Source organism: Pleuronectes platessa, chromosome 23 (genome assembly GCF_947347685.1).
Source record: "Pleuronectes platessa chromosome 23, fPlePla1.1, whole genome shotgun sequence".
NCBI classification, from domain to species: Eukaryota; Metazoa; Chordata; class Actinopteri; order Pleuronectiformes; family Pleuronectidae; genus Pleuronectes; species Pleuronectes platessa.
The window spans coordinates 2936304-2963482 of record NC_070648.1 but is presented as its reverse complement, the minus strand read 5'-3'; the positions used below and the strand labels follow the sequence as shown (position 1 = coordinate 2963482).

Sequence of the window (27179 nt, the reverse complement as noted above, 5' to 3'; positions counted from 1 at the left end):
TGAATTAATATAATAGGATATAATAATCAGCAAAAAAAAATAGAAGCTCTCTTTTTATTGTATTTATTTATTTTTCTCACAGCTGCAGTTCAGTTTCCTGTCAGGTGTAGTACTAGAGTAATCAGAGTAAAAGTACCCCTATGGTTCCCAGTGCCTGACTGGCAGAGTAGGGTAGTACCCCTGTGGTATTTATCAACACTTCTTGTTTATTGTGATACTGAAACTTCCTCAATTTTAACCATCATGAGAATCTTTGTGTTTTCTGAGAACAGAGAAGTTCACGAACTAAAATTAAACTTTTGAAACAAAGTGGCCGCTGCTACTCCAGAGCCCCGCCCACAAGGCGTTGATCTAATGGAAACTGGATGAGCCCAACACGGTCACAACACAAGTTTACATGATATTAACAACAACACAAACAAATACCCACTGATATAATACACGTGATACGTATATTTTGTGTGTATTTATTTATTTATATGTATGTGTGTGTGTGTGTGTGTATGTTTTTATAAAGATCAACACACACATGCATATGTTTGTGTGTAGATATACATTTACACATATGTATCTCGGAAACACAAATGTAAAATAATATGATATAAAAATCAATCAGCATCAAAAATACAGAAGCTCTCTGAATTTGTATCTATTTACTTTTCTCACAGCTGCAGTTCATTTTCCTGTCAGGTGACACTTGTGTTGTGATGTCACATCTGTCCACTGGGCCTTCATGATGTCAGAGGTCATCCTTCTGTGAGGTCATCACTAAAGTGGAGGAGGAGGGCGGTGATGAAGAGGTCGCTGTCCAGCCGCAGCTCCTCCAGCTTGTGGTCTTCATCAGGGACGTTGTTTTCACTGAGCGTCCTGCTCATGTCCAGACTTACTCCTTCATGTTTCCAGCTGTAGCTGCGGGCGTGAGAGTTGTAGCGGAGGTAACGCTGGAGGATCTCGTCCAGAGTCTCCTCTGAACACACCTGAGGAGCAACGCAGGGAAATCAGATTGGGACAAACTGTATAAACTTCAGTGCTCTAATACTTTACTTCAGTCAAACCCATGAGCAGTGAAAGTTACTGATATCTGTTTCTACCTGTTTCCTGCTGCTTTCAATCTTTGTGCTGAGCTAGGCTAAACTCAGACCCATTACCCAGAATGCATCTCGCGTGATCAGTTCACCTGCAGCAGCTGCTCCTGTGACGTCTGCACGTTGATGACTCGTATCCACCTGGCTTTAGTCGTCAGCACTCCCACCTCGTAGCGTCGGTCCTTCCACCAGGGCTCGCCAAAGTCGTTGGCCCAATTGGAGCGGGGGCCGGTAGGGGAGACGTGCACGAAGCGCCCCCTGGGGGTGTAGTACCTCACACAGTTGGTCAGTGGATCCACATATTTCAGGATCTGAGGACACACACATGCAGGTAAATCCAGCAGAGAAGATTACCAAGTACTTTTACTCAAGTGATAGTAATCGAGTATTTCTATGTTCTGATACTTTTTACTTTTGTTATGAGACGAGCAGGGGAGATGATTGCCTCTACTTCGAAATATGTCTGGTGTTTGCAGTACCACATTTGACTTTGCATGTTTTCATTCTTTTTTGTTTGAGTGGTGTGGCCTAGTGGTTAGAGTGATGGTTCTTCAACAAGAAGGTTGCCAGGTCAAACCCCACTCTCTCCCATCTGCATGCCGAAGTGTCCTTGGCAAGATACTGAACCCCTATGGCCCCTCATGAATGTTGAGTGTACTAATTGTAAGTCGCTTTGGACAAAAGCGTCAGCCAAATGAAATGTAATGTAATGTGTGTATTCAGGCTCAGTGTGCAGTGCATTAGGGACCCTCCCACAGAGGAAGGCGGAGCTTAAGACTCCTCCTCAGCACAGGAGTCAGGTATCTTCAATCTGCAGTCAAAGTAAACTAATCAATGGCTGTTTCTTCTTTTAATTATGTTACCTCCTGACCCCTAAGGTTTATCTGGGGACCCGTCAGAGGGGCCTGACCCCCGTGTGGGAAACTACAGGGGACTGTTTAGCTGTGACTTTGCAGCTGATGTGTTTTATCACCCACGTCTTTGGTTTCAGGGTCGAACCAGCAGCTGATGTCACTTCCTGCAAACTCCATGATGGGTAACAGCAGAAGGTCGCCTAAACAGAAACAAACACATGTTCATCATTCACATTTTAAAACAGATATATTATTAATTAAAATATAAATCAGACAATAATAAAAAGTATAAAAAACCAAACATTCAAACAAAAGAGCTGAAATGTGTTATAAACGGTCATTTATCATCTTGTACAGTCTCTTGTGGTTGTTATATACAGTTACTGATTGTCTGCAACACGCAGAGTAGAGCAGTAGCAGAGAATAGAGAAGAAAAGAACCGGTGTAGCTCCCGGCTGTTACCCCACCTTTGTTCTGGTTCATCAGGGGGGTCAGGTTGCAGACTTTACCCAGGAACGACACCCACAGGTCGTCGGCGGTGTTGTGAGCCGAGACTTCAGCAGCAGTGAAGAACTTCTGTCTGCTCATGTTAACAAGAACACTTCTGCTCCGGTGTTGTCACGCTACTATGGCGACCTTACTCTGGCAACAAGGAGGTGGAGCAGGGGCGGGCCTAACTACATCAAAGAAAAACATCAATAAAGAAACATTCATTCGTTAAATAACCTAGGTCATTAACAAAGGCCTGAGCACCGACAGTGCTAAGGCGTCAAAATTTAATGATTCAAAAAAGAGGGATTTGTTATATGTCCTTTGTGCATTGTCCAATCGGCCAATGTTTGTAATCCCCTGTTCCTCAAGGCTCCATCATTAGCAAAGAGTCCGCCCAATATCACCCTGAGCTGGAGAGAACCCATCATTAATCATAATGGAAAACGATATTAGACTAATGACACTGCCCTGAGCGGTACTATTTCCACATACCTACTTGATAAAACTGTCCCAATTCTCACTTGAATAAGCGTATATCAAATATCTCTGATCCAACTAAATGTCCATCTACTGTGTCTTCTTCGTTCCCTGTTTTCCTCAACACATCAAAGACCGTCAAGGTGTCTTTGATGTTACAGCCGTCTAATTCTATATGAACACAAGTAAAGCCAGTCAAGTATTTGTAGATCAAGGGCCTCTGACCTTGTAGAAGACCAAACGCCTTGACCTCTACACTGGGAAAGAATCCCCGGATTTCAAAATAAAAGCCTGCTGAATAAGTCTTGACAGGCTGTGTATTGTTACTGCTCTGGATCATTGATCCATTTAACTCTCAAACAAGAATAACATGAAACAAACAAAATAAAAGCTGAAAGTATTATAACACACTTTTGAGGGTTTATTTGGGTCTGTGACATTTTGCTGGTTTATGTTTTATCCAACTTTGCTTAACCTGCTATTTATAATAATTGGCATTTTCTTGATTCATTTATCTTAATGTTTTTGTTTTATTCTATGCGTGGATTATTCTATATAAATAACTATAAGCTGTCGTTGGACAATAATAACAAATGGAATGAAATGTGAAACAATCTTTTAAAGGTCACTCTTTCTCTCTCTAAGTTTAATTTTTTCATTTCAGTAGTGACTATTATATTTTTCATTAATGTAGTTTCTTTAATAAACTCGAGTTTATTAATTGATAAACTGCAGGTTAATGACTTAATAAAATGAAGTTGATGAAGTGAGCTTCTCTCTCTCTCTCTCTCTGTCTCTCTCTCCCCTCTCTCTCCTCTCTCTCTCTCTCACACGTGGCAAACCTACACTTTTTACGGTTTTTCACGAACTTTCTGCCACGAAAAAAACCCTCTGTCCTCTCGTTTCCATTTGTCCTCCGCTGATTGGCTCGTCCGAGGCCGCCTCGACGCGCTGACTGCTCAGCATACCCGTCACTCAAGCGAGTACCTCTTCTCATTGGCTGTCCCTCGGAAATGGGGCGGGCTCAGGTTTTTTCCTCGTGTTGACATCTCGGGAAGATTCACGTCATCGCGACATTTGCAGCTCGTGAGAGTCTCGCAGCTGATGGAGTGAGGACGAAGGAGGAGAAGAAGGAGAAGAAGGAGAAAGTGAAGCTTGAGTTTTACTGTCTGAACTCAGTCGTTCGCGTTTCAAACCGCCGCCATGTTTCCCCTCGCTCTGCTGCCGCTCTTCTTCCTCCAGAGCTTCGTATCAGCCGATCAGCGGAGCCCCTCTGCAGGTAAGGCCGCTCCTGAGGGTCCCCTGCCCGGCCAGGAGGACCACCATGTCCCGCTGGAGCTGCCTTGCTCTGGTTCTCCGAGCTAACTGTTGCTAACTGCGCTGTTATTCACCATAACGTCTCTTTGACGCTTTGATCCTGAACATTAATATACAACCTTGAGTTTATTAATAATGTTAACTCGTAGAAAATCACTGAACCTCAAACTTCTCAACTTTGAACGTCGCCCGGAGGCTCGTTAATTCACCGCCGAACCGACCAGTCGATTAATCCACAGGAAGTTCATCTAATCTAAATTTAAAAATTCTAATTTTATTGACAGTTTATTTTACATTTTATTTTATCACGTGTTTTCCTATCGACCTCATTCTGACTATCTGCTGCTGTAACTAATGAATATACTTAAAGTTGATCTTATAAATCAATAACAATAAATCATGAAAGTAATTTTTCAAGTAATAGATTTCAATTACAATCTTCGCTGGTCGATCAGTTCTACAATAATCAGAGGCTCATGTCAGATTTGTAGTTTGGTTCTTCCCACTGTTCAATTCTTAGTTTTATAAATGTATAAAGTAGTTTTGCATCATGTTCATTTCTCCTCATCGATACCTGGACACTTACAGGTTTTATGATTCATACCAGAAATCAAAGTTATTGACACTGTGCCTGTGAAGGCCTCGTATCAGCTGATCAATCACCCTCCTGTTCAGACACTGACCTGATTCCGATGATCAGATTTCTGTCCTGATATCAAATACAGCTTCTCTTGTCAGTGCTGCCATTGTCAGTCACACAGAGTGAGCCAGGTCCAGCCCTTCAGTTACCTCACGTGAAAAAGATGGATTACTTTTATTCACATGTGAAGAGCAGAGAGCAGCAGGTTCTCACGCTTAAGAATAAAACGACTGAGGAAGTTTTCTCCTCTGAACCGAGCTTCGTGTTCCAGTGTTTCATTGATCGGGTTAGTTTTGGTTTCACGTTGTAACTTAGGGACTAAAGAATTAAGTCTGACCTCTGTACGACCTGTCGTCATCACCTACGTCTAGCTGTACTCGACTCTGATTGGTTAATAGACGGTGTGTGTGTGTAGTCTGCGTGTCGTCAGGTGTGGGATTGTCGTCGTTGAACGGAGAAATTTAACGAAGAGCTTCATGTGATTGCCATGGTAACATCATTATGGTATTACTCCCAGCATCAGCACCTTCAAGAGCAGTACTCCACAATACTACAGTACTGCACAGTACTACAGTACTCCAGACTAGTTCAAATGCACCAGATGAACGTCCTCGTGGTTCAAACATTATATCGTTCGAGGTGAAGACTGCAGCTGCGTCTTCTTCTTCTTCTTGTGTTTTCAATCTGCGAAATGAACAGATTCAAGGTTCAGTTTGATCCAGACCGGATTTTCAGTTGTGACACTAATTAATCTGTTTTCTGAAATAATTAGCAAGAACTAAGATTCTTTAATTTTCCAGTAAAATACAAATAATTAAATAATTTCCAGTTACTAAAGTCAATTCTTTTCTTTGCTTTAATGTCTTGTTGTTTGTGTCTGACCTGCAGGAACAGTTTCCTGTTAAGACAGCTGTGTGTGTGTGTGTGTGTGTGTGTCTGTGTGTGTGTGTGTGTCTGAGTGTGTGTGTGTGTGTTTAGACAGTCGTGTGAATGTTGTTTTAACACTTGAGTATTAGATTAGTGAACAGCTGTTATAAATCCATTGACAAAACTTCCATTTCTCACACTAGTACTGAAGTCACATGTGACAGGTAATCAGATTACAATCAGTCTGAGTTGTGACTACACTGTGAGACAGAAATGAAGAAGTTGTATAATTAAAAAAAACCTTAAACTCTTGTTAGCGTTAAATCCTACGTGCCTTGAACGCACCGTTGAAACATCTGCAGCAGCTGGGAATAATCCCTCCGGTCTTCTGGGCCCCGGAAGAGATGAGAGTTTGAGTTTGTTCTCCGTCCCCATTGCTGAAACCACAGAGTCTGTGACTGAGGACAAGGAGGCGTCTGTCTCCCCCCCCCCCCCCCCCCCATCCTCCTGCTCCTGCCCCTCACCTCTTAAACTTTCCCTGAGGTTTTTCTGACGAGTTTCACTTCGCCCCACATTCCTGGGAAGCCTGGAGGCGGCGAGGAGTTTGCTGAGCAGCGTTCCCCTGACGAGCGTCCCAGTTTGACCTGTGGGAGCAGAATCCTGACCCGTGATTCGCTGAGTCGAGTCGGGACTTGTCTGCTCCGACAGCTCGGCCTCTTGTCCCGTCAGTCTATAGTCAAAGTATAGATTAATTATACACCATTAAACCTGCTTGACTCAGCTGTCTCACGTGTTGAATCCAACATGTGATTGATTTCATGTTGATTTAATACATATCTCTAATGATGTCATGGTATTGTCCTTATAGAAAATCTGCTGGTGATCACCGCGGCCACCGAGGAGACAGACGGCTTCAAACGCTTCATGAGTACGATCAGGGAGTTCAACTACACCGTGAAGGTAACACACACACACACACACACACACAGACACACACACAACAGGTCAGAAACAATAACTGTAGTGTAAAAACAACAATGAAAACAAACATGTAACGACTGGAATCTTAACGTGTGTGTTTGTGTGTGTGCAGGCTCTGGGTCTGGGGGAGGAGTGGAAGGGAGGTGACGTTGCTCGGACAGTGGGTGGAGGTCAGAAGGTCAGATGGTTGAAGAAGGAGCTGCTCAAACACTCTGAGAAGACCAACATGGTCATCATGTTCGTGGACAGGTAAGCACTGTGTGTGTGTGTGTGTGTGTGTGTTATACAACTCTATCCTGTCCCGTCCCACCACTCCTCCCTCTGTGTTTCACTCTTCTCTTCTTTCTTCGTCTCTGTAGTTATGACGTCATCTTTGCGGCGGGCCCGGACGAGGTTCTCTCCAAATTCAAGCGTCTGGGTCATCGAGTGGTTTTCTCAGCCGAGGGATTCTGCTGGCCCGACCAGAGACTGGCCCAAAAGTACCCTGTGGTGCATTCTGGGAAACGCTACCTCAACTCAGGAGGTCTGACATTAAACCTCGCACACACATGGACACAATGTTTGAATCCCAAAGTGAAATGAAAGTGATGATGATGAAACTCTTCCTCTCTGTTAAGGTTTCATCGGCTTCGCTCCAGATCTCAGTGCAATCGTTCAGCAGTGGAAGAACAAGGACAGTGATGACGACCAGCTCTTCTACACCAAGATCTACCTGGACAAGACACAGCGGGTGAACTGACACCACCATGACACCAACCATACACCACCTTCACCATGAATAGATCTTAAACGGCTCTCTGGTCATCTGACTTTCACTTTGAACACGCTAACGCCATGTGTCGCTCGACAACCTGGAGAGAGAAGGCAGACAAGTTTATTGACTCTGTACTTCCCTTTAGTGTGGACAGCTAGCATAGCACGTTAGCATGAAGCTTAGCCAGCACCAAGAGTCAAAAACTTCAAAGCTACGCAAACGCGGGAGATCTCAGTGTTCGTCGCATGTTTCATACGTAGCTTCCTGTGATGTCATAAATGAATTGTGATGTCATAAATAAATAAAAACATTTAAGCTAAGGTTCTAACATCATGTTTGTCTCCTCAGACCAAGTTCAACATGACGCTGGACCATCGATCCAGAATCTTCCAGAATCTGAACGGAGCCGTCGGTGAGACACACACACACACACACGCATACACACACATACACACACAGACACACACACACACGCACGTTTTTACCTGTGCCCCTCTTTTTGGGGACCCTGTGTTAACCCTTCGTCTCTGTCCGTCAGATGAAGTCGTCTTGAAGTTTGAGAAGTCAAAGGTCCGAGCGAGGAACGTGGCCTACGACACACTCCCTGTTGTCATCCATGGGAATGGACCCACCAAGGTAAGAGACCAGTCACCCATCAGAACCAGTGATGTGAGCTCCGCTGGTGTCTGAGGTGAAACAGTCACAGCTCTGAATGTGTAGGGAGCCTCTGATTGACCAACACTGCAGCTTAGTGACAACATCCACCGGACAGAGTCGCTGCTCCTGTGATGTCATCAAAGTGCCCGTAAGCCCTGACAGTCAAATTGGACTCAAATCAGTTCTTAGCCTAAAAGTCGTCTGTTATCCTCTCGGGTCGTGTTCCTGCATAGATCACATTACACCCGGCCCTCCATGGACAAAGTGGTGAGAAGTTAATGAGTGAATTTAATTTTTTTATTGAACTATCCCTTCAAAACAATGGGCTGCCTGTTTGTGACTGTACAACATTTACATCATATGTTTGAGGTGTTGAGCCAATCACAAGTCAGACGTGTCTTTATCTCTGCAGCTGCAGTTGAATTACCTCGGTAACTATGTCCCGACGGCGTGGACCTATGAGAGTGGATGTGGCGGCTGTGACGACGACCTGCTTTTCTATAACGACGTTCCTGTAAGTGACCTCCGACCCCACAACCCTAGATTCTCTCTCACACTGACTCACCGGGACGTGTTATTTTCAGGATGACGAGATGCCTCTGGTTCACTTTGCCGTGTTTATCGAACACGCCACTCCCTTCATGGAGGAGTTCCTGGACCGACTCACCACGCTCAACTATCCCAAGGAGAAGATCCACCTCTTCATCCACAACAACGTACGACACAGACGCAGACACACAGGAGAAAACTCTGTGACGTGTTGTGGTCACTTCTTTTCTGACGTGTGTGTTTGTTCCCCTGTGATTCAGGTCGTTTACCACGAGCGTCACATTCAGAGATTCTGGGAGCGTCACAGGTCGCTGTTCCCCAACGCCCGGCTGGTTGGTCCAGAGGAGAACCTGCAGGAGGACAAGGCCAGAACCATGGCTGTGTGAGTGGAGCCCACTCAACATGTTATTAATAGAAATAAATAAACTTTGGTTTATATACTCATGTGTTTGTGTCTATGTGTGTGTGCAGGGAGGCGTGTAAGAAGGATCCAGCCTGTGATTATTACTTCAGCATCGACTCTGACGTGGCGTTGACGAACCCCGACACACTGAGGATCCTGATCGAGGAAAACAAGTACGTGTGTTCATGAAGTCATAACGTTCTTCTGGTCCCTGGTGTGAAAGAGTCTTTATTAAACTCTTTACTCGGTTTTCTGTCTGTTAGTATGATCACACAAACACTGCAGGACAAGAGGGTGTGATGTCTTTGGAATAAAGTTATATTTATTGAATCTGTTTCCTGGTTTTGTCATGTGTCTCTCTAAGATCTGTCATCGCTCCCATGTTGTCAAAGCACGGGAAGCTGTGGAGTAACTTCTGGGGCGCTCTGAGTCCGGAAGGATACTACTCAAGATCTGAAGACTACATCGAGATCGTCCAAGCAAAGAGGATGTGAGTCAACGCACACACACACACACATACAGAGACACACACAGATTTAATTTTGATCTAATGAAACACTTGTATCATCACTTGTGTGTCCAGCGGTTTGTGGAACGTGCCGTACATCACTCAGGCCTACCTGATCAAAGGCAGCGTGTTGAGGTCTAAACTGTCCCAGATGTCTATGTACGTGGGCGAGGGGATGGACCCTGACATGGTGTTCTGCAAGAGCATCAGAGACCAGGTAACGTCCATCAGTAACTGTATATAAAGACCATCAGTGGCTGTGTATAGAGACGATTAACGACTGTGTCCACAGGGCATCTTCATGTTCGTGTCAAACCGCGACGAGTTTGGTCGTCTGGTGGCATCGGCCAACTTCAACACGTCCAGGCTGCACCCGGACATGTGGCAGATCTTCGACAACCCTGTGGTCAGAGGAACATACGTGATCAAACGAACATGTGAAAAAACTAAAAGGAAAACCAGGGCTGAGTGTGTTTCTGTGTTTGTTTACAGGACTGGAAGGAGAAGTACATCAACGACAACTACTCCAAGATCTTCGAAGATGAGAAGAGCTTCGTGGAGCAGGTAACAAAACATCGTCATAACCAGGGATGAACAATAACTCCCACACACATGATTTGTCTCTGACGCTCTGTTTCAATATGAGTTGAATGATGCAAAAATGTAGTTGGTGCTGTAAAAGCTCAGAACATGTAACTAAACAATGTGTGTGTGTGTGTCTCAGCCCTGTCCAGATGTTTACTGGTTTCCAGCTTTATCAGAGAAGATGTGTGACCACCTGGTGGAGACCATGGAGGATAACAACCAGTGGTCTGGAGGAAAACACAACGTAATACGTTCACCTGTCTGACCGACCCTCTCTGAACAAACCTGAGAACTAGAGCTTTGAAACTCTTTGTCTTCTCGTTGTGTTCAGGACGAGCGTCTGGCCGGCGGCTACGAAAACGTCCCGACGGTGGATATCCACATGACCCAGATCGGCTTCGAGAAGGAGTGGCTCAAGTTCCTCAAGGAGTACATCGCCCCTGTCACTGAAAAACTCTATCCCGGGTATTTCCCCAAGGTACTGTCAAGATACTCCAGAGTAAAGGTATTTGTTTCTGCAGCATCACTCATGAACGGTGTTACAAATCAAATGGCTTTTTGTGTGTGTGTCTTTTGTGTGTAGTCCCAGGCCATTATGAACTTTGTGGTCCGGTACCGGCCCGACGAGCAGCCGTCTCTGCGACCGCATCACGACTCGTCCACCTTCACCATCAATGTTGCTCTGAACAGCAAAAACATCGACTACGAGGTACCGGCAAAACAAATCAAGTTGAAGGTTTAGGAAGAATCTCCTCATTCGTAAAGACTCCTCACTTTGTGTGTTTGTGTGTGTGTGTGTGTGTGTGTGTGTGTGTGTGTGTGTGTGTGTGTGTGTGTGTGTCACAGGGTGGAGGCTGCAGGTTCCTGCGTTACGACTGTAAGGTGGAGTCTCCCAGGAAGGGCTGGACCTTCATGCACCCCGGGCGTCTGACCCACTACCACGAGGGGCTGCCCACCACGAGAGGGACCAGATACATCATGGTGTCCTTCGTTGACCCCTGAATGATCCGTGTGTGTGTTAGCGTGTGTGTGTTAGCGTGTGTGTGTGTGTGCGCCTCATCGTCACAAGTAAAGACAGACTTGACGGAGGAATAGACGTGCTGAAACGTTTTTGTTTGGTTTCTGATTGAATGATCAACCTTCACCTGCCAATCACTCGCATTCAGTGCGTCCTTACACCAGGTGTCACGAGTCTGACCTTTCAGAGTAAGAGTCACTTTATTTTATTGTCGTTCGTAGCTTCAGATAAAGAGACAGAGATGAACATTTAAAAATTAAGGGTCTGTTGGAAAACGCCACCGCGCTGCCTTATTTTAACAACACATCCTAAATCTATGCAAAAACAACACACTCCTCTTCTGTGTGTCCATCAACTCTCTGCTGTTACACTGATCATTGTCCTGTAGGGGGCGCTCTCCTTCTCTAATCTTGATCCACAGTGCCCTCTACAGGATCAACTTTGATCAGCTCGATTTTTTTTTAAATCATAATCATCAACCACTGAACATGTTCTGTGGATATTACCAGTTATGATGATGGGCGTCATAAGCACGGCCATCAGCTTTTCTCGGCCAATCAGATTGAGCTTCGATCTTTGAATGTTTGAAACTGGAGAAAAATAAACGACAAAGAAAACGGATCGAAAAAAGACTAACGCTAATAAAAATGACGATAAAGAAAATAAAGTATTTTTATGTTAAACGTGTAAACTGGGGTAAAACTCTGCTTCAAGATATTTAAACTGTTACTGGGAAAACGTTAAAGGCCTTTTTATATTTCATGTTTTATTCTTCATCGTTTTGAAAGTTGTTCCATGTCTTCATATTTTCAGTTTGATGCTGTAGCTGAGGTGCAACTGTGGCTCCGTCGGCTCCTCTCAGTTTATAAGTTTATTTAAATCGTGTCAAGTGTTTAAGGGACGAGGTTTCCGCCTGACGCCTCCTGTAGTTTTCTCAGCTTGCCTGTCGATACAAGGAATCAGCTTTGTACAAACTGCATTAAATTATTTGTTAATGACGTTTGTTAATGTTTTGAGATTTTAATAAATAATTTTAGTGTTACAGCGGGCTGCGTCTGTTTCGTCTGTTTCAGATGTGGAGTTGATTTGTTATTTCTCTTCTGTCTCAATTAAAATTCCTTTTTTATCCTTATTTATGTCTGCGCTGCAAAATAAAAGCTTCACTGCAGGAAATGACTTTTACCAATTAAAGTGGAAGTTACAGTTGAGTAAAGTAAAAGTCTCAGACTATTAAAATCCAGGTTTAACCAAATAACTACTTAAACTATAAGTTTTTCCTTTTATTTGTAAGAATGGGTCCTTGTTTAAATTATAGCACCAAACCTGTCAGAATATTTATTTATTCACATATTAATTTGGTGGATTATATGATGAAGTGTCGGCCCTTTCTGTTAGTATCTGAATTCACCTGCAATACTTTATGTATTGATAATTCTTCAATGTGGTGAATACAGTAATATTTCTATTTTACCGGCAGGTGGCGATAAAGAAAGTAGCAACGCACTCCAATATTAAGGTTCAATTCCCTCGTGACCTGCCGTTGATTTAAAAATTACAGTTTCATAGATGTTCCACCATTTTAAACTTTATCCCGAATTTGATATAACTTTAATTTTCCTAACTATAAATTTGTACAGGTAAGTTTCTCTGAATCAACCAGTGGACGGGGATTGAAAATCAAATCGCGTTTCGTCTTCTTCAGTGTGTCCCCGTGCGGCTGCCGTAGAACCGGAAGAACAACATGGTGCTGGAGAAGAAAACCTCCGGTGAGTTGGTTTCAACGAAAAGATTCAAACTAACGTGAAAAACGCGACGTTACCGCGAATCAACTTTCACGATGTCAAAGTTAAATCGTCGAGTTTCTATTGGTTCATGATTTAATATCGTTTTGACGTCAATAAATGTGGATATTGTTAAATGTTAGAGATTCACAGCGGCTCGTTCATTGAACCTGTCTCTCTCTACATGTCTCGCTACCTCTCTTTCACTCTTTCTCTACCACCCTCCCTCTATCAATCTCTACCCCCCCCCTCTCTCTCTCTCCATCTCTCTCACTCTCTCTCCACCTCTCTCACTCTCCCTACATGTCTCTCTACCTCTCTTTGTCTCTCTCTCTCTACCACCCTCCCTCTATAAACCTCTACCTCCACCCACCTCTCTCTCTCTCTCTCTCTCTCTCTCTCTCTCTCTCCATCAGCTCGGGTGGAGGGGCAGCGCCGGGTCTTGGATGAAGCGACTCGTCAGCGGCGTCTGACTCGTCAGCTCGATGCTCTGGAGAAAGACAACTTCCAGGTGAGCGTCCTCATGAAGATCACACAGAGGAGGAGGAGGAGGAGGAGCTCTGGGCCCAGTTAAAGTTCACACACTGGTCTGAACTCTCCTGGTTTTCATCCGGGTCAATGTTGCTGTGTTTACTGTTTACAGGACGACCCTCTATCCTCCCTGCCCCCCCCAGGTCCGACTGCTCGCCTGCCCGCCTTCAGTGAGAACGAGGAGCCGGGTGAGACTTCATGTCAATCATAACACTGTCTTTTAAGTAATAAATGAAGTGTTCCCCCAGGAAGTCTATTGTGACCGACATCTTCAGACTAAACACTAACACTAAACACACAACATGCCTCCACACTGCTCATGTGGTGTCGTCCAAGTGTCAGCAAGTCCCCACATTTATATTCCACTTGAAACGAGGTCATTTACACAGAGTTTCAGGCCTACATGTCTCTGATATCTTCCTCTGAGTTGCGCTTACGGACCCTCGGACACATTGTGTGGCTACGTCCCCTAGCTCAGTCACTTCTGGTGAACTCTTAGGGTTAAAACAGTGTTGTAGTAAGACATAACAATTCACGAGTCCTGGTTGGACACGTCAGAAGACAGCGTGCATCATCTCCTCGCTTCCTCATCATGTGACTCATTTTCCAAATGTTTGTCTCGTCCAGAGAAGAAGAGGAGGAAGACGAGGGGCGACCACTTCAAACAACGTTTCAGGAAAAACTTCACCACCCTGCTGGAGGAGGAGGTAAGTCCTGCACCTTCACGCTTTTTACCTGCTCTCTCATTGGCTCACACTCACTCAGCTGACCCCTCCCCCTCTTCTCTGATTGGTAGAACCTGTCGGAGAAGCCGGAGCCCAATTACCTGTCAGCGGCGGCCCCCGTCTCATCGCTGCCCCCCCGCCACTTCTGCTGCGTCTGTGGTTTCCCCTCTCACTACACGTGCACCACCTGCGGGGGGCGCTACTGCTCCAGCAAGTGCCTGTGTACACACAGAGAGACCAGGTTTGTCCCTCTCCTCTCTTTTGTTCTGTTCTCAGTTGATGCTCCGGAGCTACTTCAGAATTATTCCTTATTATCAGTGATTCGTCCTCAAATTCTTCTTCAATACTTTTTATTGTTTGTGTGCAGAGTGAAGTTATAAAACTTTGTGTTCATCCTTCCTGGTTTATCTGCACTGAGGATTTTATAGTCAGTGTTTTTCCTCAAATTAAACTGAATTCATAAAGATGCATGTGGACTATTTCAGAGTGTGTTAAACAACTGTCTCAGTCACATGACCACTAAGATTACACAAGTCTATTAATGAACTGTACGTAACACACGTGAGATAAGTACAGATGTTTGAGGAGTCACTCGGTTGATATCCTCACTTTTATCTGTTTGTTTCTCTTTAGGTGTTTGAAGTGGACGCTCTAACCGCCGCCTCGTTAACCTGGTGATGGTCCAGAAGGTTCATGGACACTGAAGCTTGGAGGTTTACACACTGACTCGATTTGATCCTGGTTCAGAGTTTACTGAGAGCACGGGACACGCATGTTACAGGGAGACGTCAGACAGCAGCGTCTTTCATTCCTCGTCCCATATGACTCAGTTAACCTGAGGGAGTTGTCTTGTTGATGAGTCATGTAAGAGCGGCCGTGACAGTTTAAATTACACAAAATACTTTTGTGGTGTAATTAATTTAAATGGTCCAATTTCTCCTGTTGCTGTCCATGAGGTGTTCTGGTTATTTTGTCCACAATATGTCAAGTTGTTTTGTAAATAAGGAGGTTGTAGTTTCATCCTTTTATTAAAGAAACATTGAAGTAGAATTCTCTGTCCTTTTACAGTCGGATATCAAAGTCTCAACCGTTGTTAAATGCAATATTATAGAAAGTGAAAGAAAATCCAATCCAATCACTAACAACAAGACTCGTGGTAATTGGTCCAGTAGTTTTCACGATATAAAGTTGGGCATCAAAATATCAAGTATAGCATGTTGTCCAAAAATTATGAAAGTCATTTAGTATGTTAGTATGTCGTCCAAGACCACCAAATGTTATGACCTGGAACTCTAATTAATAAAGAATGGCAACAAATATCTTTCTTCTGTAAGTTTATTCAAGAATTTTCAAAAAATATTTCAAGCATTCAAATCACAAAATGAGTTTCTCCACGTTTCCTTTTTTAAACCAAAGATTTATTAATTCGGTCACACAGAAAACAAACAGCCTTTGTTCTGTACAACAGTGTTTCTCAATCTCAGAAGAAAAATAATTAAGATGGCTAAAAGTGACAAATGTAAGGCACTGAATCTCTACAGTCAATCAGAAGAACAATAAACCCAGCAAGGTGAAAGAAATACTAAAACTATTCAGAGGGGACATGAAACCATCCGCAACACAAACTAAATTCTAAAGTCCACATACAGTTTGGCTGCCGTAAACTTTATAGCAGCAATACAAATTTTCTTAAGGCCTTCGTCAAGAACAATCGGTTGGTTTAATCCAAATATGAATCTGTTTATATTTTTGGCAACGCTACTCACTGAAGAGCCTAATAAACTATTTGTATATTATGAATACAAAGTTTGTCACACGTTCACACACAGTCTTGAACGTGGAGTGCTTTATGGACATGTTGCATCACCTATGATTAATAGGAATTTAGATTTTTGCAGTCATAAGAAAATTGATACTGTCTGCTAATGCTAAATGTGAAGCTAAAGTAAAACCATCGCTAGCTTAGCGTAGCATCAACAAACACCAAGAAACAGGCAGCCATATTCCATCAGATATTTAATATGTGCAACGGCAGAGGCATAGAAATTACATTTTGTGGTTTTAACGTTTTTGTTCAGGTTTACATTTTTTGCTAATGTTAGCCTAAGCTAGCCGTTTGTTTAACCTACACATAAAATGCAATAATGAACCTGTGCCGTTTTCCGTCTGTGCTAAACTGTGCTATCAACCTCCTCGTTCATCTCGGCAGAATCGCATAAATTCTACGTTAATCAAACTTAAATTCCGAGCACAAACATTTGTGATGTTCTCATCCAGTGTCAATTCGACGTGTCGGAAGATTCTACGCAGCACTACTAACCTTTTTAAAATCCACTAAGAAAAGAACAAAAGAGTTGCAACCATTAGCAGTGACAGAACAATAACTAGAAACCATTTTGGTGAGAGATTTCTGTTTTTCGGACAAAAGGCAACGAGACCAAATTACTCACAGATTATATATTTATAAAAAAAAAAATCATTGCAGCCCAACACAAAAACACTGATATTCCTTAAATCCATTTTTCAAGGTTTTGTAAAATGTAAACTTGCCCTTGCTAACGCTCTATACTCATTCGCTAGCTAATAGTGAGCTTGATAGTGTTTCTTTGAACAATCGGCTGGAAGATTTTGACGCAGCGAACGCGACACAGAACAACGAAGTGTATTTGCCCAACCCATCAATCAGACCTCAAGGCGGTAACAAGAAAAAAAGTGCGATCAGAACGAGTAGTAGGTAAATAAGGCAACAAAAAAGACTCCACTGTCCTCTCATTGGCTGAGAGCTTTAATCACCATCCTCGCCCACGGTGGGAGGGGCCAAACTGTCCGTGGTTAAAGCCATCTCCTCCCTGCCTCCTCCTTTGTCCTCCCCTACCTCCATCATAGGCTCCGGCCCGACCTCGCCCTCCTCTGTAGATCTTCTTTGACCCTCTGTGATTCAGGTTTGCCGGTTTGAATCCCTGCCTCTCCTCCCAGTCATCCTCTGTGCTACAGCCCATGGACAGGCCCTCTGTCATGGGCACGGTCTGCAGATGTCCCGGCCTGCCGTGCTCCGGTACTCCCAGTCTGGCATACGGTTTGTTGGTGTACGATTGTTTTTGGTGGGCCTGATAGAGTTTGGCGTTGTTGTCGCCGGGGACAGTGTCCTTGGGGAGGATGCCATAAGGTGATGGAGTACCTGGGGTGCTGCTGGGCTTCATGGTGGTCGTGGAGCCAGGGTCATCAGAGTTTGAGACCATAGTGAGCTGAGAGAAAGAAGAGTGTTCAGCGTGGTTTAATAATATCACTGTCAATACTCCCACAACTTAATATCACACAACAATAGAAATCTAACTCAAACTGACCCAAAATTAGGGTTAGAGATTTAGATTTCATGATAAGTTAAGAAAAACTGTGTCAATGAACGTCGGCCCTAGATTGTGTGTGTGTGTCCCTACTATGGGTGTGTTGTTGAGTGGCGGGTCGACCAGCAGAACCGTCCTCCTCTGGCTCTCCCCCTGCTCCTTCAGTGCTGATGGAAAAGAAAAACATCACATTAAAGTCTGAACAGAGGAAATCTGCACTTCAGCTCCCCCTGGTGACAAAACACTGCTTTAAATATGTGGACTTCAATTCCCACAATTCATTTGAAGGCCTGAAAGTAAATCCTTTTTAAGTAAAAATGTAATATAATAAAAACATCTGCGTACCAAAATTGTTCACACAAGAAACAACCATTCTGTTGTTGTTAGCATTAGCCACATTAGCAGCAGCAGAGCCATCCAGAGGACCAGGGACCTGACCAGGCCCATGACCAGACAGTGCATCTTCGTTTGTTGGCTGAAGCTGCTCCATCGCCCCCTGGAGCTCGTCAGGGTTGGAAGAGGACTGGTATCCCAGCGGGGAGGGGGGGTATGGAGTCATCGTTGGGGGGTAAAACGGGTGACCTGTGCCTGGACCTGGGTGATACCCCTGAGAAGGAGGAGGAAGCTGGTATGGTGAAGTTGACGTAGGATACCCAACTTGGTAGCTGGAGGTTGAGGGTGGGGGCATCGGGTGCTGTCGCCATTGCGGCGAGTTGCAGGGCATCCTGTGGGGTGGAGGCTGGGTGACGTGGTACCCGGCCTGGTTGAAGGAGGGTTCACTGGGACGGTGGGCTTCAGTGAGTGCGGCTTGGTGGCCATAATGATGCTGTGTTGGCACTGAAGTCTGATGGTTGGGAGGGTATGCCTCCTGGTGCCTGTTTGGAGGGAAATGAGGGTTTGGGGAGGGGGAGCGGGAGGGGAGCTTTGGTTGCATAGCGTGGGCCTGTTGGAGGGGGAGGAGGTAAATGTAGGGGGGGTACATGGGCATGGAGTATGCCTAGAGAGAAGAGACAAGGAGCAGGGATGAATTTCAGTTTCTGATTTTGATGCAAAAAAAAGTTTGATTTAATCTAAAGTAACAGTGTAATTTATACTGAGCAACAGCGCCCTCTGCAGCCAATAAGGGGAAACTGCAGAGCAGAAATATCATTTCAAACCTGATTTAAATGAAATGTGTTGGAACATAAAACCATCATTAGCCACAGACTCTCACTCTGTCCTCGTTGAAAGACTTATTAACTTCTCAGGAAATAATTCTTGGATGATTACAGACATATTTAGAGGACTGAAAGTACAAGTGTGTGTTTTTGAAGCGGAACGAGCACTTGGTCAGTTGTCGTACCTTGACGCCCATGTTGAAGAAAAACCTCAAGATGTTGATGTCTGCAGAGGAAGATAAACACTTATCATTCAGTGTACAAAATAAACACCATTTAGTGAAAATAAATCACTAAATTTGTCTAATATTAACATTTAGACAATCCTTTTCCCAGCTCACCTTGGGGAAGGTCGTCCCCCGACTTAATGGAGGAGCAGAGTGGAGTCGGGACCATGTCGCCCTTGTGTCCCAGGGGGAAACCAGGGTACAGGGGGTCCTGGTAGAGCTGGGACAAGTTCTGCAGAGGAACAGCTCCTTGGATGGACTGGGGGTGAGGTGCAGAGAGGAAGTGAGGGTGATGAGCGGGGTGAGGATGGTGCCCCGGATGGGAGGGAGGTCGAGCCGGGGACTCGGGCTGAGGTGGGTGCTGTGGGGATTCGGTATGATTCTGGGTTTGGAGTGAGGGATTGTTTGGTGAGGCGGGGATACAGAGGGAGGGATGTGGGAGTTGGGAGGGATGAGGAGGCTGAACCGGGTGGCTCTGGGGGTTAGACAGCTGGAGATAACCAGAGGTAGAGACTGGGATGGAGGCCTGGGAGGTGTGGAGGTAGGAAGCTCCTGGATGTGGGTGAGACGACTGAATATGGACCATGTCAGACTGGGACTGCGAGGAGGAGTTCTGGGGGACAGGCATCTGGGTCTGTGGGATGTAGGCCTGGTTCTGAGGGAGGTAGGCCTGGTTCTGAGGGAGGGAGGCCTGGGTTGGAGGGAGGTAGGCCTGGGTTGGAGGGAGGTAGGCCTGGGTTGGAGGGAGGTAGGCCTGGGTTGGAGGGAGGGAGGCCTGGGTCTGAGGGAGGGAGGCCTGGGTCTGAGGCACTTCAGTGAGGGGCTGAGGTTGGTGCTGGAGGGGAATCGAAGACTGGATCTCCTTCTGCATCTGGGGCATCTGGATTTGGCTCTGGATCAGAGCAGCCTGATTTTGAGACTGATGCTTTGGAAGACAAGGCTGTGTTTGAATATCTCCCTGGGTCCATGAGGCCGGGGTCAGGGATGTCTGAGGTTTCGCGACAGAAATTCCTCCAGAATTTGGTAAAGGTTCTGAAACAAGAGAAAAGATGTAAAACTTATAAAACCAGGAGTGACCAGTCATTTCCTGCACGAATGTCAAGGTCTGACTGAGATTTCTTACTTTCTGCTGGAGCTTCTCGGACCTGAGCAGCATGGTGGATATGAGAGGAGGAGAAAGAGGACGGTGGACTGGGGGAGTGGGGGAGAGAGGAGACGGGTGGGGAGGAGCGGTGGAGGGAGGACGGAGGGAGGAAGCCCTGAGCAGGAGAGGGAGCGATGGGAGCAATGAAGGTGGGAGGTGGTATTGAGGAGGGAGGAGGAGGGGAGGCAGTCGATTTAGGAGGCACTGAGGAAGAGGAGGAGAGGGCCGCTGAAGCAGTGGGGAGAGCCGGGGTGTGGAAGGAGAAGATGGCGGCAGAGCACGGGACAGACTGAGACGGAGCTCCACCCGTCACACAGGGTTTAGCGCTCGGGGCAGCAGCAGGAGGAAGAGAACTTGTTGGGACTCGTGCAGCTGGATGGAGAGAGTGTGCGTTTGTTTTAGTCGTCGGGGCAGCACAGGTGGGTGTCAGGCCAGGGGCGGAGCCTGAGGGTGAGGCGGTTGTGTTTGTGGAGCTACAGGTTGAAGACGGAGAAGCAGCAGGTTTAGCAGCAGGCAGGTTCGGGCTGGTGGGTGTAGAAGGTGCAGTGGTGACTGTAGTGCTTATAGGTGGGGGGGTGCTGGATTTGGGTCTTTCACCAGCAGAGGGTGAAGGTGCTCGGATCTCGTCAACTGGACTCTTCTGTGAAGGCAGTGGAAACAATAGACTGTAAATAATGATCAATACTTTTCTAAAAGGAGTAAAATCTTTCTTCACAGATTTTCATTAATGCTTGTTTCTGTGGGTGTGAAAACTGTGGGTTTGTGTTTTCGTTTACGAACCGAAATTGAAACGTTTGTGTACGTGTCATGAAAACACACAACAAGCCAAACCTTTTTAAAACTCACTCACCGTCTTGTTTCTCTGGGATGGTCTCTTCTCTGTTCCCTTCTTCTTCCCTCCATCGCCCTGCGACCCGGTCTGAGGCAAATAAAAATGAATATTAACATCAAACAACATATATTGACTATTTTTTAAGTGTTTCATGAAATACGTCAGTCTGTGTTTAAAACTCACCCCCAGGGCGGGGAAGCTGTGTTCGTCTCGGAGCTGGATCTCAACCAGCGCCACGTTTCTCTCCTCCTCCTCTTTGGCCGTACGCTGCTTGGCTGTCAGACCGAACTCCGACAGGCTCCCAGACTTTCTGCAGGAACACACACATGAAGACGAGGTCATTTGGCCTGTTCCTGTTTCCCGGGGAAGGTTTTTTTTCTTCTGTTTCTCAATTCGACCAAAAAAGCCTAAGATACTGAGTGAAATGTATCGTGTGGGATCTCATCTTACAAACCTTTACTCAAGTGTAAATCATATCTTTAAATATATTTTATCATATGTATCATTGATGTATTAACTCGACCGATCAAACAATAAATAATAATGCGTTGGCACGTTCAAATGAAGTTGAAATCAGGGCTCTGTGACGTCTTGAATCAGCCACGTGATATAATCATTAATTGATCTTGGCTGCTTCAGTGTGTTCACTTCCTGACCTGCTGGGTTTGGCCCCTCCCTGCTCCTCTACGGTGGCCTGCGGGGGCCACGAGTGCTGCTTCAGCACACGCCCACTGGAGCCCGGCGGCGATGCCTGGGAAACAGAGGAGGGCGGCGGGACGGGCTTTCCCCGGCCTCGGCCTTTACCCTTCTCCTCCCAATCTGAAAAACAGAGAATCATTTCAGTGGGCCAGGTAAAAACCTTTTGTAAATGTGTGAGAGTTTGTGTTTGTCATCACCTCCGCTTCCGTTACTGAGCCTCTTGTCTTTGTTGACGACTGTGCACCAGCTGTTCTCAGCAGCGGGCGGACGCAGACTCCACAGAGGAACCGATCTACACACAAACACACAAACACACACAGAATGATCTAACGTGCACAAAGACGCAGCTGATGCTGTGTCACTTCCTCTATGAGCTTCACAGTAAATCAGCTGAATGTGAAAGCAGAGCTGGTGGACTGGGTACCGAGGTCAGTAGGTTTAGAAGATCTCAGTTTGGTGACATTGGATGTTAGCAGCTAATAGTCATGGTCAGAAGAGCAGGAGCTGAACCTTCCGCCATGTTTTTAAGACAACAAATCCATGTGGATGCGTCTGTGTTTTAACGGAATCAATAAAACGTGTGTGAGACCAACCTCTTGCCCAGTTCCTCTATGTGAACTATCACCAGGTTTTCGTTGGGAGGAACTTCCTTTACAGTTGCGCTGTAGCTGCGTCCGGTGCCCTCAAGACGAACCTGCACACGTAATGGGAAAATGCACAAAGATAAACAGATTTTAAATCAGTAATTAAATAACAATGGACCAAGTATCTGCACTTTTGAAATATATCTAAAAAAAAAGGACAGAAAACCGTATTGCATGTGGTAGTTGAAGAAGTCCTGAATGTGGTCAGGATTAATAGTGGAGCCCTGAAGGCTTCACTTGAGTGGACACAGTCGACATAACAGCTCATATGTGAATCACACACACACACTCACCTGGCAGCGGTCTCCCACAGTGTATTGCATCCCAGCAGCAATGCAGTAATCCATCTTCTGTTGGGCTGAAAGAACAAGTTAGCATTAAATGTAAATGTATTCATCAAAATTTGTCAATAATGAAGGAAAATGGTGAATGAACTAAACGAGGAAACTCTAAACACCTCTCTTGCTCTTGTGCCAGACGTCAAACTCCACGTTTCTCAGCAGGGTCGGGTTCAGTGAACGTCTCACCCTCTCAGGGAGCTGCCGACCGCGCCCACGACCCTGACAGACACACACACACACACACACAAACAAACACACACAGAGAGTTACTCTTTGTTTTCCGGCAGGTTGATACAGAATTTGATGGCATTCAGTGTTTGTGTGCATGTGTCACCCTGTGGCTCTGGTTGTTGGGTTTTGTAGAAGTGCTCGTTCCATTGTCCAACCTGCAACACACACACAGACACAATGAGATTTCACTCACAAAAAACAATAAGCTGTAAGCAGGTCTCACTCTGCTGATGTGTAAATAACAAAGAAATCAGCCGAGATGTAATTTTATTGTGGAGACTCAGAGCAGCACAGACAAAACTCCTGAACGACCCTTGTACTGTTAACCAATCAGGGAAGGCCAAAGTTACAGATTGAAATGATATCAAATTAATTGATGAGTTTCCTACCAGAGCGGCTCGTCGTTTTCCAGGTCGGAGCCGTCGCTGCTGGCGCAGGCGGCCATGCTGTCGTCACTCAGGAAGTCGGCGGGTCGGCCGACCCTCTGACACAGAGCCAGAGCGCCGTGGTCGACCTTGAACACGTCTTCGTACAACATCTCGTACACGATGGCTGCAGGAGAAGGTTTGAATTTAAATATATTTGTGAAACGTTACTATTAAAAAACGTTCAATTCAATGTTATTTGTGTATTGACAATATCCATACTCTCCAGTCAGTTAACAGAGCGAGGCGGAGAACTGTTCTATAATACCAGTGAAGCTAGTTCAGGTGTAACCATGATGAAAAGGTGAACTCACACTGACACAGAGCTGCACTCTTGATGCGGCTGATGGGATAAACACTGTCGTAGTGATTCCCGTTCAGAAAACACAACCGCACCTGAGAGAGAGGGGAAAGAAACACAAGGCGGCAAATATTATCAACAGCTGGTCATTATTATAATAATAATGAATGATAACATAATATTGTATTTATTCTGATGAGTCTGAGTCATAAATAAAGACCCTGGCTACTATGCGAAAAAATGTAGTAATGAAGTAGGTGCTTATGAAAAGTAAACATACTTTAATCCTCGTTGAAGTATTATGAAGACGTGTAAAAATACGCCCCCTGGTGGAAGAAGTCTAGTGTAGGTCTGTGGCTGTATCCATAACACTTTAGTTTCAAAACAAAATGTCCACATTCTCATCACTGTTGTTTTGGTTACTCATGTTGTCCACACCACTCTGGAGTTTTCCAGACGCTGGAACACTTTAGATTGAAAACGATGCCTGATTGGTTCAAACTGTAATCTTAGGTTTGGCTTTGTTATCCTGATGTTTTCAGTCTCACCTTGTCCTTGAAGTTGTTGTCTGTGATGTTGACCGGAGGTTTACCGGGCTCCTGGAAGATCTGGAAGTCCTTCCTACAGAGGCACAGGAGCCGAGTGTTAGTCCATCAGTGAAACGCTCTCCACTGAGGCATCAGTCACTTCAGACTTTCTTCTAGTTGAGCAACAGATTGGTTTTCTGTCCGCCTCATTTCTTCTGTCGGGAGACCAACTTGTGTTCCTGTCATGAACTTATTTCCTCTGTGGTTATGGAATGTGTTACGATTTCCCGATTTTTTTTTCTCTTTGAGATACAAAAATCCACTCTTATGCCACTGCCGGTAAAGGAATCGCCTTATTTCACTCACTTGTAGATGGCGGCCAGAGCGTTGATCTCCACCTCTCCGACCCATTGCTGAGAAAAACAGAAATCATTTTTTCGGTTTTATCACTTTTCATCCAAACATCAGTAAATATGAAGAATAAGACACAGAGCAACCAACTCAGAGGTAGAAGATTAAGCAGAGAAATGAGTCTATCACTGGTTTTACCTGAGGATCCTGAAGTTTACACAGGTACTGCTCAAAGTCTCCCTCGATGAACTGCAACACAAGAGACACTAGTGACGACAACATAATAACATCTGGATCATTGTGGGGATTTACTGCTTTTCTTTGTCCTGAGGGTAAACTAAGTTTAGATGAAACTCAGCAAAAAATCCTCGGGACAATTTTGTGATGAACATTTTTCAGGATTTTATAGATGGATTCAATGGAGTTTGTAGAAAATGTTGTAAACAAGCTAAACTTAGAGCTCAAAGCTAAATAAGGACAATTTACGAGCCATTCAGAGACAAATCTATTTTATGAACCAATCATTTCTATCACAGCAGAAAGACCAGAATGCATTGCAGCCACATGACACATTGAGCTTGAAGCCTCACAAACACGCCTCATGTTTACAAAGAAATTCCTCCCTTACTTTCTAATGACATCTGACTGCATGGCATTCTGGGAAAAGTTTGACGACAACATCCTATGAATCATTGACACGTGTATTTCTTATATACACATACAAGCTAATATATTTGTAGTTAAAATGCTTTCCTACTTAATATAAGAATCAGCATCACCTCTAAAAAAATCCACATGGGCCGGACACTGGTCTCTAAATTTATTTGTTTACTCTAATATTAAAAATACATAAAAACACAGTGATTCTGTTTAGACAGTGTACATACCGCCTCGTAGTTTTCTCTGTTCTGCTTCAGGAACTCCACGCATTTGGTACGAACTTTAGTATGAAGGCTTTGACAGTGCAGAACCTGAAAGAGGTCAAAGGTCAACAATAATTACCCAGGAGGTCAAAACATCACAATTACAGCTGATTCTACACTGGAGAGATGGAAACTGAGAGGACAGTTCATTCGGGGACAACGAGATGAAAACAGATTGTAAATAAACACTGGTGGCCGGCTGCAGTATCAGTCATAAACCTCACCCCGTCCAGGAAGTGGAGACAAGTCTAATGCAGTAGATGTTATTAAACGAAGGATAGAACTCGTTATGAAATCGTGCTCCATGGAGATTTTACAGGAAGTAGTTTGTGCTGAAATGGTGACAAAAGTTTCTTATACTTGGTTGAGCATCAACTAAATTAACTCTGTATGACATCACAGCACTGGAAACTATGTCCTCCATAATAAGGAGACAAACAAGACAAAGTATAAAATAAAAACAAATTGTAAGCACCCAATATAAACCCATGAAAGTATGAAAATATACATGAAACAGAAATAATACTGTGAACTGAATATTTGCAGTGAAACCTTAGCACGCGAGCGACTGACGCGCACAGACACAAGTGTGGCAATGTCATTTATTGATCAGATAACTTAATTTGAGCACATTAGTGTGAAGACAACTTTAAATACATAAGGGCAATATGTAGTTTACTTGACTTGTACTCAGTGTTACCACTTGTTCGGCTCTACCATGCGAACTGCATTAGGAGAAGTTGTAATTTGAGGTTATTTTAAGTGTAAGGTCTTTAAAATGGTGAACAACTGTTTTGAAACCGTGTTGAAAACCCAGAAACGTCTCCTGACGTGCGTTCGGCTCCCCGCGGACACACGCTGGCCGCTCGGACACAACAAGCCGACCCGAGACCCGCGCGTCACCTGCGCTGGGTTAGCTAATCACATCTTCATGCTAGCAACGCGTTTCCTCTCGTGTCACTTCACCTGCTCGGCGACAGCGCGGAACAAACACGACCCGTCTTTGGCGATTCTCTTCCGGTGAAAGCCGAGGGATCTCAGGTAGTCGTCCATGAGCTTCTCCGCTCCCCGCTCCTCACTCGCCGTGTGTCCGCTGCCCTCCATGCTAGCGGGCGCTAGTCACTGAAGCTAGCTGTCGGCTGAGACTGCTCCAAACTTTTACACGCCGTCGGCTCAGAGTTCACTTATGGCCGCTGAAGTGACTTGAAGAACCGCATCCACGACCCAGGAAGCGTCGGACACGGCTGCGGCGGCGGTGGCTGCGTTAAGTTTCGTTTCCCAGGAAGCTGCGCGCTGCGCATCCCGCTGCTGTTTGTCTCAAAGTGAAAGTAGAAGTTTAGCTCGTGGTTAGCAACCAGGCTAGCACTCAGCGACACGCCCCCTTCTTCTTCTACGGTCTCAAGTTAGACACAACACAATGGATTGCTACACTTCCGGTTCCACCTACCAAAGTAAAAGTCGCCAAAATGTAAACATAGAGCGGTTTAAATCTTAAATTACTTTACAATAAAATAAAAAACATGATTTAATAGATTCTTTATAGGACAGAAATAATTTCTAGAGGTGATAAAGTTGCTCGTGTGGCTTCATCTAAAACTAAAACAGCTTCCTGATTTCAAAGTAAAACCTTCTACATAGTACATACAGGTTTGAGTATTTCTTTGGCTTGTGTGTGTAGTGCCCGTGAGTGTCAGCGTCGATCGCGTGCTGATCACTGAATTCAAAGCTGAACACGTGTTTTTAGTTTGATTGTGTTTTGGTTCTCGTCACTTTCTGACAGCGGCGAATTCCCGCGAAATTCTGACACAA

The 27179-nt window shown here is 44.9% G+C and overlaps 4 protein-coding genes across 4 annotated transcripts; 2 read left to right on the top strand and 2 right to left on the bottom strand.

Moving 5' to 3' along the window:
• Positions 1–2: 2 nt before the first annotated feature.
• LOC128429974 (cytochrome b5 domain-containing protein 1) lies at positions 3–5098 on the bottom strand. The gene is made up of 5 exons (XM_053415884.1): positions 4909–5098; positions 2407–2616; positions 2063–2139; positions 1178–1396; positions 3–977 (listed from the first exon to the last, which is right to left on the bottom strand). Exons 2-5 carry the CDS (start codon positions 2525–2527, stop codon positions 747–749), a joined length of 648 nt encoding a protein of 215 aa, XP_053271859.1. The 5' UTR covers positions 2528–2616; positions 4909–5098; the 3' UTR covers positions 3–746.
• On the top strand, positions 3958–12229 carry plod3 (procollagen-lysine, 2-oxoglutarate 5-dioxygenase 3). Its single transcript, XM_053415833.1, has 19 exons — positions 3958–4187; positions 6601–6692; positions 6826–6962; positions 7073–7236; positions 7331–7443; positions 7816–7879; positions 8006–8103; positions 8537–8638; positions 8709–8840; positions 8934–9055; positions 9145–9249; positions 9441–9566; positions 9660–9801; positions 9877–9990; positions 10077–10148; positions 10309–10413; positions 10501–10647; positions 10753–10878; positions 11016–12229. The coding sequence occupies exons 1-19, from the start codon at positions 4112–4114 to the stop codon at positions 11169–11171; spliced, it is 2193 nt and encodes a 730-aa protein (XP_053271808.1). The 5' UTR covers positions 3958–4111; the 3' UTR covers positions 11172–12229.
• A 685-nt stretch (positions 12230–12914) lies between these two features.
• znhit1 (zinc finger, HIT-type containing 1) lies at positions 12915–15274 on the top strand. The gene is made up of 6 exons (XM_053415886.1): positions 12915–12953; positions 13385–13479; positions 13612–13687; positions 14127–14206; positions 14296–14465; positions 14858–15274. Exons 1-6 carry the CDS (start codon positions 12929–12931, stop codon positions 14877–14879), a joined length of 468 nt encoding a protein of 155 aa, XP_053271861.1. The 5' UTR covers positions 12915–12928; the 3' UTR covers positions 14880–15274.
• Positions 15275–15541: 267 nt separating this feature from the next.
• otud4 (OTU deubiquitinase 4) lies at positions 15542–26694 on the bottom strand. The gene is made up of 21 exons (XM_053415823.1): positions 26337–26694; positions 25335–25418; positions 24646–24696; positions 24463–24509; positions 24118–24190; positions 23583–23664; positions 23233–23395; positions 22947–22998; positions 22729–22831; positions 22565–22629; positions 22221–22321; positions 21825–21919; positions 21585–21747; positions 21112–21238; positions 20947–21015; positions 20076–20736; positions 19067–19984; positions 18911–18951; positions 17914–18565; positions 17662–17735; positions 15542–17469 (listed from the first exon to the last, which is right to left on the bottom strand). Exons 1-21 carry the CDS (start codon positions 26472–26474, stop codon positions 17014–17016), a joined length of 4215 nt encoding a protein of 1404 aa, XP_053271798.1. The 5' UTR covers positions 26475–26694; the 3' UTR covers positions 15542–17013.
• Between the last annotated feature and the right edge of the window lie 485 nt (positions 26695–27179).

Excerpts from the sequence above, each read along its gene's own strand:
- LOC128429974 (XM_053415884.1), bottom strand. The coding sequence starts at position 2,527 with ATGAGCAGACAGAAGTTCTTCACTGCTGCTGAAGTCTCGGCTCACAAC. Across the intron at positions 2,140-2,406 it reads CCTGATGAACCAGAACAAAG|GCGACCTTCTGCTGTTACCC; the intron begins GTGGGGTAACAG and ends GTTTCTGTTTAG. Across the intron at positions 1,397-2,062 it reads TCGACCCTGAAACCAAAGAC|ATCCTGAAATATGTGGATCC; the intron begins GTGGGTGATAAA and ends GTGTGTCCTCAG.
- otud4 (XM_053415823.1), bottom strand. The coding sequence starts at position 26,474 with ATGGAGGGCAGCGGACACACGGCGAGTGAGGAGCGGGGAGCGGAGAAG. Across the intron at positions 22,999-23,232 it reads GAAAACGACGAGCCGCTCTG|GTTGGACAATGGAACGAGCA; the intron begins GTAGGAAACTCA and ends TGTGTGTTGCAG. Across the intron at positions 21,748-21,824 it reads GCTCAGTAACGGAAGCGGAG|ATTGGGAGGAGAAGGGTAAA; the intron begins GTGATGACAAAC and ends TCTGTTTTTCAG.
- plod3 (XM_053415833.1), top strand. The coding sequence starts at position 4,112 with ATGTTTCCCCTCGCTCTGCTGCCGCTCTTCTTCCTCCAGAGCTTCGTA. Across the intron at positions 4,188-6,600 it reads TCAGCGGAGCCCCTCTGCAG|AAAATCTGCTGGTGATCACC; the intron begins GTAAGGCCGCTC and ends TTGTCCTTATAG. Across the intron at positions 6,963-7,072 it reads GTCATCATGTTCGTGGACAG|TTATGACGTCATCTTTGCGG; the intron begins GTAAGCACTGTG and ends TCGTCTCTGTAG.
- znhit1 (XM_053415886.1), top strand. The coding sequence starts at position 12,929 with ATGGTGCTGGAGAAGAAAACCTCCG. Across the intron at positions 13,480-13,611 it reads TGGAGAAAGACAACTTCCAG|GACGACCCTCTATCCTCCCT; the intron begins GTGAGCGTCCTC and ends TACTGTTTACAG. Across the intron at positions 13,688-14,126 it reads CAGTGAGAACGAGGAGCCGG|AGAAGAAGAGGAGGAAGACG; the intron begins GTGAGACTTCAT and ends TGTCTCGTCCAG.